General features: G+C 46.8%; 2 protein-coding genes across 2 annotated transcripts in view; one reads left to right on the top strand and one right to left on the bottom strand.

Annotated features, from left to right (window-relative positions):
* Positions 1–8,007, top strand: part of il16 (interleukin 16) — a 25,684-nt gene extending 17,677 nt beyond the window's left edge. Inside the window, exons 19-26 of the mRNA XM_083690940.1 lie at positions 1,206–1,326; positions 1,524–2,773; positions 2,978–3,168; positions 3,682–3,868; positions 5,417–5,518; positions 5,889–6,150; positions 6,649–6,777; positions 7,068–8,007. Of these exons, the coding sequence (XP_083547066.1) occupies positions 1,206–1,326; positions 1,524–2,773; positions 2,978–3,168; positions 3,682–3,868; positions 5,417–5,518; positions 5,889–6,150; positions 6,649–6,777; positions 7,068–7,237 (2,412 nt within the window). The 3' untranslated portion in view covers positions 7,238–8,007. The remainder of the gene's footprint in view (positions 1–1,205; positions 1,327–1,523; positions 2,774–2,977; positions 3,169–3,681; positions 3,869–5,416; positions 5,519–5,888; positions 6,151–6,648; positions 6,778–7,067) is intronic.
* A 1,170-nt stretch (positions 8,008–9,177) lies between these two features.
* The window catches only part of stard5 (StAR related lipid transfer domain containing 5), a 3,705-nt gene continuing 382 nt past the window's right edge, over positions 9,178–12,500 (bottom strand). Inside the window, exons 1-6 of the mRNA XM_083690967.1 lie at positions 12,382–12,500; positions 12,140–12,192; positions 11,481–11,613; positions 11,083–11,200; positions 10,724–10,817; positions 9,178–10,482 (exon numbers count right to left, since the gene is read on the bottom strand). The exon at positions 12,382–12,500 is cut by the window's right edge and continues 382 nt beyond it. Of these exons, the coding sequence (XP_083547093.1) occupies positions 10,332–10,482; positions 10,724–10,817; positions 11,083–11,200; positions 11,481–11,613; positions 12,140–12,192; positions 12,382–12,471 (639 nt within the window). The 5' untranslated portion in view covers positions 12,472–12,500 and the 3' untranslated portion in view covers positions 9,178–10,331. The remainder of the gene's footprint in view (positions 10,483–10,723; positions 10,818–11,082; positions 11,201–11,480; positions 11,614–12,139; positions 12,193–12,381) is intronic.

The raw sequence follows: 12,500 nt of genomic DNA, 5'->3' as shown, positions 1-12,500 counted from the left end.
CAGTAAGACAGTGCACTTTGAACAAGTGCGCTTTAAATACAAATGAATGAATGTTAAAGGCTTACACTAAGACAGTACCACCATTCACACTCCTGACATCTGATAAAAAAAGGCTGCATGTTAATTTCGCCGTTAAGCTGCGTTCAAGAGTATTGCCCATATAAGGTAACTGAAAACAGAGGATCAAAGTGCTCGGCCTCCAAGCAGGCCAATCAGCTGTGGATGACACTCATGATTCTCTTTGACGTTGACTTCCTGTGGCCCAGTCTATCAAAATAGAAGAGGTTGAAGCTGAGGTTGAGGTTGAGAGAGGGACTCCCCGTGACATATCTCACTGACGCGTATATCTCACATATCTCACACGTATATCTCACATATCTCATACAGTATCTCACTGTTTTCTTGTGATACCAAAGCTGAAAACACGCACCAACAAATGTCTCTAACCTCCCATAGATCCATCCACAAACCACTAACACGTGTCTGTTATCTCTTTACATGCTCCCAGTTTTTCAGCAGTGTGTACAAGGCTTTGAGAAAGATCATCAGGTTACTGTTTAGAAATGTAGGTGGGACGCAGCTTCCTCTCTCCTGTCTGTGCTGGTGAATGTTTGATGTTGTGGGTTACTTTGGACTGCTTGCAGAGTTTTTTTCCCCCCCTGCTCCAAATGACATAAACTACATGACAATTCAGCATAGAGGACCATTTCTTTGCACCTAATAATTCACGAGGGGGTAATTAAATATGGCAAAATAGGGTGTTTTAGATTTTGTTTTCAGTTTTACCTGTAACTAAAACTTGCATACAGTATGGAATGAAAGCAGTAGATCATATCCTCCCTTAGTCAATAAGCATGGCACCTCTGTATCACATGACATCCTGCCACTGACATCAAACACCTTACACAGAACAGAGACTAATGCAACCTTTTAGAAGAGGAAGGTGCTGTAAGTGTCTGGTCTTTTAGTGACAGGGAGGCTTCAGTCTAAGTGATCACCCCCATTATGCTGGAGCTGCTTATGTGTTGTGTAGTTGGGTATCATGCGGCATGGAGCTTTTGGAGCATGGCCTTGGGTGGGTTCTGTGATTGAGTTTGGTCTATTGATGCATGTCGAGGTGAAGCCGAGCGGATGCTGGATGCATTACTACACCTCCCTGCGGTCATGCGAGAGATCACTGTTACAGTTTCCTGTTTGTGTCACAGGAAGGCGAGAGAGAGAGAGAGTTCACAGGGGGAAGTAGAGAAGTTCTCACCCACTCAGATGTTGCTGTCGCTGCCGACTGCCTTGAACACTCAAACTGCACAGAGGAGAGACAACTCAGAGGTATGGGCCATACACAACATATCCTACATTCATTTAGGAGCTATTATGGAGATCATAAGATGGTTTTGGGTCGATATTTGATAGATTTCCGATATCACTGTGGTTTTTTAAGTTTCATGCTGATAATTTCCTGCATGATGATATCTAACTGGACTGCTGCTCTACTGTTTCTAATCTCTGTGCTGTTCCGTGCTCAGGTGGTGATTCAGTGCTTCACCTGTGCTCCCAGAGTAAGAGACCGACTCTGAGGAGGCAGGCTCGCGTGGAGCAGCTCCCCCCAGAACAGCTGCACGACCCCTGGGTTCGCATCTCCGACAGCCCCCCTGGGGACCCGAGCACCTGCCATCACAAAACGCAACATCACAGCACAAAGCATCACAACACACACCACCACCACCCCAACACACACTCCCACAGCCCAGTCACCATGAGCGAACACAGAAACCCCTCCAAACTCAATGGCACCGCCACACACGCGTCTCCAGATCCCCCTACTGTCCTGAGCCCTTCTCCCAGGTCAGAGGACCCCCAAGAGGTGAAGAAGGGGCCCCCCGTGGCCCCTAAGCCTGTGTGGATCCGCCAGAGTCTGAAGAGCATCAGGAATAGCAGAGCCCAGCCGGAGCTGGGCAAACCCCTGGATAGAAGAGAAGAGAAGAGAGGTTCTGTAGGAGTGGGCAGAACCTTCGGAGTGAGTCTGAGACCCGCCTCATCCGCAGTCAATCTGTCACTCAAACAAAAGATCCACTCGTTTGAGACCTTCCAGGGTCCTGAGGGTCCAGAGAGGGGGGGCACCAGGAAGCCGCTGGCCCCCTCCAGCTCGCTGCCTCTCATGGATAAGGCTAGTGTCAGGAGTGGCCTCCATGTTCCAGTGGAGGACAGTGGTACAACTGAACACCAAACAGATTCTCCACCAATTATTGATCATACTATTGGAAATAATAGGGCTTCAATGACCTCCCGACCTGAGGTCATTGAAGCTGAAACAACCTCCTCTCCTCCTTTTGCCCTGTCTTCCTCCATCCCTCCATCCTCTGCCCAACATCCTCGCTCCAAGCCCCAGCCCCTTGAGGAAGAGACTGCAGACTTGGGACCAGAGGTCTGTAACTCAACCCCTCCTCAGGATGAGGAACCCCAGCCCGAGAAGACCACCATCACCACCATCTCTCCCACCCAGGAGGAGGGATCTCTCCCCGAGGCAGACCCAGGAACAGAGCCTCTCAGTGGGACCACAGAGGCCCCCGTCTCCCCCTCTAGCCTAGCCCCCCGGAGGTGCATTAGTGAGAGCTCCCCACCTGAGGGGGATGAGACCCACGTCCAGACCCAGGGCAAGCAGGCCAGCCTGCGGACACAAAGCCTGCCCCTGAGTAGTTCTCCCACCCCGGACGGGTCCACTCTGAGAGGCCTGGAGGGAGAGAGCCTGGGGAGGATTCTCTCCTTCAGCAACCAGGTGCTTTGACGTTTTTATCTGAAATTCACATCGGAACTTACAACATTCTATCATTTGTCAAGTATACCGTATCTGTTTTGCATTGTGTGGACTGCTCTGCTTTGGGTTTGTGTATTTACTATGCTATTCTGTATCCCTTTGTCTTCTCTTCCCTTCTCCTCTCCTCTCTTCTGTTTTATTCCATTCTACTCTCCTCTCCTGTAGGTTTCCAATGCCCTGATGCGCTCCATGCAGTCCCTGCCCCCCTCCCCCAGCCATGCAGCGTTCGGTAACCCATGGCCACAGGGCCCTCCTGGGTCTCCTCTCCGCCCCAGCCCTGTGGAGCATGACGCAGCAGCCCACAACACCCCCATGTCCCCTGGCCCTGAGAGCAGCGAGAAGGGCTTCTCCGTCAGGTGAAACTCTCACAGAGACATATGCATAATCCATTGTCTCCTGCTGTAGGCGCTGACATACGAAAACAAGACGATGGTTGAGATATTTAGTCTGTTAAAATGATATAAGAAACTTGTTAGAAGCCAAAGTTGAGTGTGTAGGCATTTTTCATGTCTGTCACGAGACACATAGAGACAACAGGTTTTTCTTCAGTGTGCCAATTTAACTGACAGAGGGAAGTGGTTTCAATTAAGGAAACTGACAGTTTCATTTCTACTTCCTGTTCAGAGATGTCTAAAGTGCTTATCGTAGTGCTTATCTTAACTCTGAGACTGTTCTCACTGATGTACAGATTGGTGATGTAATTCAGCCCAAGACAAAATCAAAACTCTTAATTTCATCTTTATTACAGTCAGTTGCATGAGTATGAGTCAAACTGTGGAGAAATATATTTGTGTGTGTGTGCGTGTGTGTGTGTGTGTGTGTGTGTGCACTTGTCTCTACCAACTTGTGTTTCCTCTTTTTTGCCACAGCCTGGCTGAACTGAGGGAGTGCACCATGGAGCGTGGCGAGGGGGGCGGGGCCGAGGAGGGCGCGCGGGAACGCCCCTCAGCCACCGCCTCGTCCGCCTGCGCTCACTCTGTCATCTCAGCCATCCCCTCACAGGAAATAGAGAGCATGATACAGGAAGTGAAAGCTCTGGACGAGGAGACACTGAGGGTAAGGGTGCATCCTAGTCATCAACAGTGGCTCCCTCCCCTCGCTTCCTTTCCTTCAGTTGCACTGACTTAAACACAAAATAGGGGAAAAAGCAATATGGCGGAAAACGATTGGAGGATTTCCTCTCCCTCAGCTTGGTCTTTCAGAGCAGTGGAGATGCAGGGAGGATGATGAGGAGAGGAAGCCACTTTAGACTATTTGAATGCAGTTCAGCTTTTTATCTCCACATCAGTGGCACACGAACACCAAGCATGACAATAACGTCTGTTTCCCTCTTTTGTTGATTATTTCTCAACAATTTCTCAAGAGCGGTTGAAATGTTGTTCAACATCAAAACAACACAGACCCAGTATAGAATATGGGGTTTAAAGCCCATTAATCTCTTCTCTGGTGCATTACTTACTGCACACCCTCTGGCCAGTATGTTGAGTACCACTGTGGGACTGATGAGAGCATTAAGGATGAAGTCAGAGTGCTCAACTGAGCAACACACACACACACACACACACACACACACACACACACACACGCGCGCATTCCCGCTACCAGGCTTTCAGAGAAGTCTGAACGTTTCCCAGTATGTATTTAGTTTCTGACCTCGATTTCCGTTCTATGAGATTATCAAAGCTTGTCCCTGCGCAAGCACACACACACGCGCTCACACACACACACCCACCCACACACACACGCACACACACACACACACACAGACAATACTCTCAAAGGAACACTCCGTGCTCCAGTCTAGAGAACATCTGTATGTCTTTCCTCTCTCGATATGTCATCACCCCTCTATCTGCACTGTGAGGGTGGGGAAGCCCTCACCCAGCCTCACAACAACAGCCCTCGTCCGCCCTCTGAGGACCTCTGCTGGATGAAGATGATAACATTCAACCGCATCGCAATTGCACAAAACAACCGTCTCTAAACTTTCAAAGCGCCGCACATTGTATGGATGTAAGTCATCTGCTGCCCATGACTAGCAACCAGCTGGGTGATGGCAGAGAGGGAGAAGGTTAGTTAGAATTTATTTCACAGCTGTCCTTTACGAGGTGGCGAGTGGTGTGTGTGTGTGTGTGCGCCTGTGCGTGCCTGTGTGTGTGTGTGTGTGTGTGTGCGTGCCTGTGTGTGTGTGTGTGTGTGTGTGTGTGTGTGTGCACGTGGCCCATAGGTGAGGACGAGATGCTTTGCGTGCCCTTGTCCCACCCTCTCTCAGCACAGACTTCAACCCATCTGGAAGCCATCATCTGGGAACATCTGCTGTTTATTAAGAAATCAAACTGGGATCTCTCTCAGTGTTTGAAAGCAGATGATTCCTACTCACGTCGTTAAAAGAAAAGTTCTGTTAAGGGCATTAGAGTGGTGAACTGTGTGCACATTCTCAAACTGTGCTCTGAGATGTTATAAATAGATTATACAACCCAGCTCATCAAACCAAAAAATCACCAGCTGAGACCACAGAACTTCTATTATTCTAATGTGGAATCATAAAAACGATGAAGTATTCTCGATTTTTTTAATGATCTTTCTCTCTTTCCTTCTCCCCAGCAATTTGAAGACATTCAAGTTGTGATTCTGCACAAGGAGGAGGGAGCGGGCCTGGGTTTCAGCATCGCAGGAGGGATCGACCTGGAGAGCAAGGCAACCACAGTGAGTAACAGCCAAACAGCCGTCATACGAGACCACACAAGACACATTTCTTGCTTTGATTTTTAACATTCTTTTCCTTTTAGCTGTTGATGTTCGACGTTAAACCACTTGTTCAAAACAATATGTACGCTCTGAGCAGTATGTACGCTCTAAGGTGGTCTTGTGACTGAAAGCGTAGCCCAATAGATTAAAATGATGCATTGATCCCAAGTGTGCGTAGAATCTTCTTTCCACTTCATAACAAACCTCTCTCCCTCTCTCTCCCCTCCTCCCTGGCCCACCACTCTCTCCTCTCCTCCCTCTCTCCCCTCCTCCCTGGCCCACCCCCCCCCCCCTCTCCGTCTCCCTCCCCTCCTCCTTCTCCCACCAGGTCCACCGTGTGTTCCCTCACGGCCTGGCGTCTCAGGAGGGCACCATCGAGAAGGGAGACGAGGTTCTGTCCATTAACGGACAGGTGCTCCGGGACGCGACACACGCAGACGCCACCGCCGCTCTCAGACAGGCCCGCGGCATGAGGCTGGCCGTGGTGGTCATCTCCAAGAGACCGGACGCCGACGGGGGAGAGGGGGGAGGAGGAGGAGGGTCCAAGGCTGATTACTCGACTAATAGCAGTACAGATCCCAACCCTACAGGTGAGAAAGGCCTGTCAAGGCTTCTCAATGACCAAACGGCAGTTTTCAGAGAATACAACATTCACTGTCTGCAGTGTTAGAAAATCACTGTCTGCAGTGTTAGAAAGAAACAGTTTACGACCCATTGCTTGCGACACACACAACTGCACTGCACACAAACTGTGAGGCTGTTGTGAATGGACTCTCCATCCCTAATAATAATAATAATAATAATAATAATAATAATAATAATAGCTTCAATTTAAATGCACCTTTCTCAGACTCAAGGACACTGTACAAAAAAAAAAAAAATACAAAAAGATAAAATCGAAGTCAAGATCAGATAAGTAATTTAAAAAAATAAAATAATAATAATAATAATAATGGTGGAAGAGCTCAGGCAACTGTGGGGAATAGTGTTACTCATGCTGAGCTGTAGGAAGGCGAGTCTGAACAGATGGGTGTCTGTACTGCATGTGTGAAGCTCTGTGTGTCTGATCATTGTGTGCTTCTCCACAGCGGAGGACGTGGCAGACAGTGTGACAGTGGAGCTGGAGAAGGGAGCAGGCGGGGTAGGCTTCAGTCTGGAGGGAGGGAAGGGGTCTATCCATGGAGACAAGCCGCTGGTCATCAACAGGATCTTTAAAGGTAACATCTCAGAGAGTTTGGAACTGCACTACAGGAGTTTTAAACTTTGTGGAAAGTGAAGTGACAAAACACAGAGTAGGACACTTCTATACTGGCTTTATGCTTAGCTGTATGAATCTGATGCTATTACTGCTGTATGTCTGGGTTCTCATATGTAACATACACTGTTAGCAGTGTACAGTAGACAGTGTCGTTTTACCCCCACTAGGGAGACCCTGGTTCACAGTTGGCCAGTGTTTGCTCTGTGACTTGTCTTGGGCGTGAGTGACAGTACCTTCTCCCCCCTCTAGGGGGTGCTGCCGAGCAGAGTGGTCTGCAGTCCGGGGACGAGCTGCTGCAGGTCCAGACCACCTCTCTCCAGGAGATGGCTCGCTTTGAGGCCTGGAACATCATCAAGGCTCTGCCCGAAGGCCCAATCACAGTGGTCATCCGGAGGAGGAAGGAGGAGACTGACAGCTGAACAACTAAAGCAACAGAAACTAAATGGAACTATGCTAAAAAGCCAAAGGAAAAAAAAAAAAAACGATCACAACATACAGTAGGCCTACCCCTCGGCAACAAGGATGCCCAAAAACAGTCGGACCTGATCCATGAGGCTGCAATTACCTGATTGATCGCGATGACATTGTAAGGCCTGTGGTCCCAGGAGTTTGTATGGCATCATTCTAAACCTAAATTCCCACCAACCAAAAATCTACTGCAACTCGTAAGCCAGCTGATCGACTATGGCCTTTCCCAAGAGAATGGACAGTCCAGATACCAAAGAGGAACTCCATCCATGTCCACACTGTAAGGAGCAGGGAATTTAACATAGAGATGTGTTGTGTTATCACTGCTTGTACATCCAGAGACTCTGGGTCAGGGACCAGTTTGATACTGAGATTTGCACATTCTGTCAACAGAGACATCATCATCATTCAACCAAAGCAGAGCATGGAAACCCAATCCCTGTGCTTTTTAACTATCAGAAAGATTGTAACATACTGTAATGTAGTCTTTTAAATATTGAAGAGAGATTATAACTGTTGTATAAGAAGGTACTTATACATTATTGCTACACACAATAGGATTTGCATTTCTCTTTGCACATACAGTAGTTAGTTATGTACTGTAGGCTATGTCGAAATACAATTCAGACCAAAGACATCATCGTGACGTAATCTAACAGGTACTAGTCAAACCAAAGACATCTCAACTGGAACTCTTTTTAACTCTCTTATCTGGTCATTTTTAATTGAATAGACAAAGCAGGGCTTGAGCATTTTGTAGTAAAGATGAAACATATACAAATAAAACTCTTGAGGTGAACATGTAACACCTTTAGTAAAGCTCTATGTGAAGATAAATTATAATAAATTAAATAACTCAAATGTGTGTGGAATGTACTCTAGAAGGTGTTACATTTCAGTGCAGATAACCATACAGATCAAATGTAGCGCTTAATACAACATGACAAGGGTGGACACCATTGGTGGATGTAACTGTCAGTCATTTTAATGATGACGCTGGTGAAATACAAAACCGCTCGGGCACAATACAGTACAAGGTAAACAGTCTCCATTTTCCGGTGTTTGTTTAGTTGACAACTGAACTTATCGAACTTACACTATTTAGGTATGTTTCCGTAGCAGCAGTTACTTTTAATCAGGAGGAATGAATTACAAACAGCATTCTTAAACAAACAAGCACCCTTAAACAAACATCTGTTGCACAATGCATGATGATCAATTTAAAAACAAGCCACCAAAGACAACGCGTGTACTCTGACATCAGACAATATTACACAGCAGGTATGACCTTCAGGCTTGAGGTATTACAGAACAACACACACATCAAAACTATGCCTTAGTACTACATGAACAGAAGGCAATGATTCAAAAGCAAGCATATAGGACTTGTAGATGGAGTGGAATGCACTTGTAAAAGGTTTCTTTGTTAAGATTTATCCACGCGGGATAAGATGGAGAGTAATTGAGTCATTAAGTGAGTACTTCAGTGTTTCATTTCACAAAGGAAACTTAACAATAAGGCTGCTATAAAGATTAGTTTAAAAACATGTCACTTGGTTATGGCTCATCGTCGTACGTGTAAGGTTGTGGAGATAGTAGGCATGCAGGTTGCTATGACTACAGCACCGTGACTAAACATACGGTACCGTGGCTTGGATCTCAACAGTCCCCCCGACCCGGCTCCTTTCCCTACTGCAAACCCGCACTGATCTGAGAGAAAACGGCCCAGCGGTCCATCTACCTGTACCTGTACCGCACGGCCTTAACCTTCTATCCTGTGTTTATAGATCAGCGCGGGTGAAGCACAAGAAACAAGAAGCCACGTGAGACTATTGAGATGCCCCCCCCCCCCCCCCCACCCCACCCCACCCCCAACCATCAATAACAGAAGAGAGAGCCAAGGTTAAATCGTTACAGTGGAAGACTCGTGGCGACTCATTATCACCTGCAGTTGTTTCACACAGTACCAATGCTGATGAGTGGAGGGGTGGAGAGGAGAGGATGCTCCGCTAGACGATTGGGATGAGCCCTGCTTGTACAGCACCTTCCCCCACAGCGTACAGGGCACAGTATATGGCAGTAATATGTTGTGGCCCTGTCCCAGTGATTTAACCACCAGTATACAGGCCCCGATATAAGTCCCCAATCATGCAGTGTCTTTCTCACCCTTTGAGAAGATCCCTTAGTCCAGTTAAAGTAACGTTACGCTCTTCATCAGGTGAAGTAGTCTGTTAATATTGCCATTTGCCCATACTGCAAATAACTGTGCTTAATTCTATGTTCTGTGTTTGACTATCACGGAAGTAGACATGGAATAACGGAGGCAGGAATTCTTAATTAAAGGGATTAGTCCGAGGAAAGTGGGGACAGAGCAAAACATTTCAAGTACTATACAGTACAGTACAAACAACAAAAAATGAGGTATGAATCATCTCCCCAACTGTGGAATCTGATACCATCATGGGGGTGTCTGTAAGGTCCATGCAAAACATGCATGTCACTGTACACTCAGGTAGGATGCAGTCAATAAAAGAGGAATGGACTGGAGTCAACAGTAACAGTACAAAAAGTAATGAATGCATATACTGTGTGTCTCTGGCACATATATAAAATATAGATTTCAAATCTATTTTCATTCTTTTGAGGGGAAAAAAAGGGAAATGCAAAGGGACGTTTTGTTCTCTCATTTGGAAGCAGGGTTTGGCAATTGTTGGCCCGCGCTCTGCTCTTAGTGCCGTCCAGAGGACAAAAAGGCGCAATCTGTACGTTTGATTGTTTCAGGTGAAGTCGCGTTTGTCAGAGAACTTACAGATTGTGCCTTTAACATCAGGACTGGTGTGTCAGCTCCATTTCAACCACCTAAATTCTGAAGAAATTCCCAGATTTTGGAATTTTTTTTCAATTCGATATATTCTGAACCAAATGTATTATTTGACCTATTTTAAACCTGTCTCTAGTTGACTAAACCTAAATGGAATTGGCTCCGACTGTCTTGTAGAGTTAACCGCTGATGAGGTTCAGAACCGTTTTGTGTGAAGGCAGGCATCAGTGGTCCTTCAGGGACTTCACCGCCTTGGCCAGGTTGTTGTAGAACTCGGCCATGCTGGAGGGGAAGAAGGAGTCGACCACTGAGCGCGGGAGGAACCCGCCCAGGTCCGTCTGGAAGAAGCTGAACAGCTGCGTTTTGCTGGGCTCCCTGGGAGAAGAAGAGGAGATGCATACATCAACATGAGTGGGTGGGTACAGTAAGTGACAAACACAGACAAAGACAGTTCCTCAGTTCTGCCCTGAGGGCGGCTTCTTATTCAGTGGGTGGTACTCTGAATGCTTGGGAGTGTTGCATATAGAAAGGTAGTGTATGGAGCTAGTGTATTAAATAATAAATGTTCTATGAATATTACATCACTAAAAAACCATCCCTACAGTCATATACTCACCCAGCGATGGGCACACAGACGCAGCCACACGGGTGGTTGAAGCCCCTCACGTAACCGGACTGGGGAGGGCAGCTAGGATGGCTGACATGGGTGGCTGCAGAACCACACCCAACACAGAGAGAGAACATACGATACAATGACGCAGTCAGTTAACGCTTGACATCTGGCCAGAGGTTCTCGGCCTGTCTCTGGATGAGGTGATGACAAGAACAGTTAGCTACAGCCCTGTGCAATCTTGCACGGACATCATGGAGTCATGTGGAGATGTGCTCCAAAAACGTCACGTTGTTATAATGCTAAATACATAAAGATAAGAAAGAAAAAACACAACAACACATAAATGAGTCATTATTACGCACCATTTGATGCAATGGTGCCATCCTCGTATTGCTTAACTAAAATAACGTCTACAAAGTCTCGTGGAGCTATGATGCCCATCGCTGCTGAGGGGGTGACTGTTCGGCAGACGGAGATGTCCTGTGGGAGAGAGGGCAGATACACTGTACTGGGGTATGGGTCACAGAAAAGCAAAACACACACAACAATATGAATGGACATTAACACTACAGCTCTGGTTTAAATTGCCTCTAGTTGTGATGTGATGTGTGTGTGTGTGTGTGTGTGTGTGTGTGTGTGTGTGTGTGTGTGTGTGTGTATCCGTGAGAGAGAGAGAGTCAAAACTACGATGTGAATGATAAAAAAAAGAAAAGATAATTCAACTGTGAGTGACTGGTGTCTTGTAATGAATGAAACGTACCTCTGTGACTTGCTCCACAACCTCAAACTTCTTGACATTATTGTCCCACTTCACTCTGTATCCATTGGGCACGGGTTTCAGACACTCCCAGACCTTCTCTGGACTACCGTTCAAGACCCCCTCTCCCTTATACCTGCCAGACAAAACGCATGGCTGACTCACAAGAGGAGAACATTCAGTGATAACTGTTCTCTGTTGAGGATACCAATCATGCTCTCTATTCCATTGTTTACAATGAGCCCGTTCTTCAATTTCTACCTCCACCTGCCTCCCTGGCTATGATGTACAGTAACAGCAGCAATACCACTTTACTCTCTCTCTCCTTGTCTCCTGTCTTTCACCTGCAATAATCTGACAACACCGTTTTCCGAGGGGTTGCTTTCTCGTCCAAATCAGTTCAGGTGAGCGAAAGGAGACCGGCAGAGGAGGCCCTTTTGAGATGCACCAACGACCTTTGAGCACACAAGCTAGCCTCCTCTATTCAACATAGTTGATCAGTCAGCTGGTGCTGACACACTGAGGCATATATGTTTGATATCTTCGACAATGGTTAGAGTGGCAGTACAGAAATATGCTTGCGAAGACATGTACAGCACACGGTCAGTCATGTTCTACCAATTCTGATAATTAACGATCAAGTAGCGGACTGTGATGCTCACACATTCCCGGGGAACTCAGTCGAGGGTCGCCAGGACACGATGACGTCATGATTCTGGAAATGAACACATTCATCTGTCAATGACCAAATATATTTGACATGCTTGTCACCCCATGCACGTTATACCCGCAGACAAGATGCATAGAAATGCACGTGATAGCCTAATTAAACCTCAGGCATTAGCAAGCATGTATAGCAAGCTGCACAGAAAGCTGCTAAAGGGAAAGCTTTGCGGTTACACACCGATTTCTTGCAGACTTTCCACCCAGACTCGTCCTTGATGTAGCTTTGTAGACAGTCAGCCACTGCGTTCGCCGTATGTTGATAATCCATGCTTGCAGCTTCAAGCTAAATGTTGTTAG

The sequence above is a fragment of the Argentina silus genome, assembly GCF_951799395.1.
Source record: "Argentina silus genome assembly, chromosome: 19".
Classification (NCBI taxonomy): domain Eukaryota; kingdom Metazoa; phylum Chordata; class Actinopteri; order Argentiniformes; family Argentinidae; genus Argentina; species Argentina silus.
The sequence above is the reverse complement of the archived record's forward strand: the minus strand, read 5'-3'. Positions and strand labels throughout refer to the sequence as shown.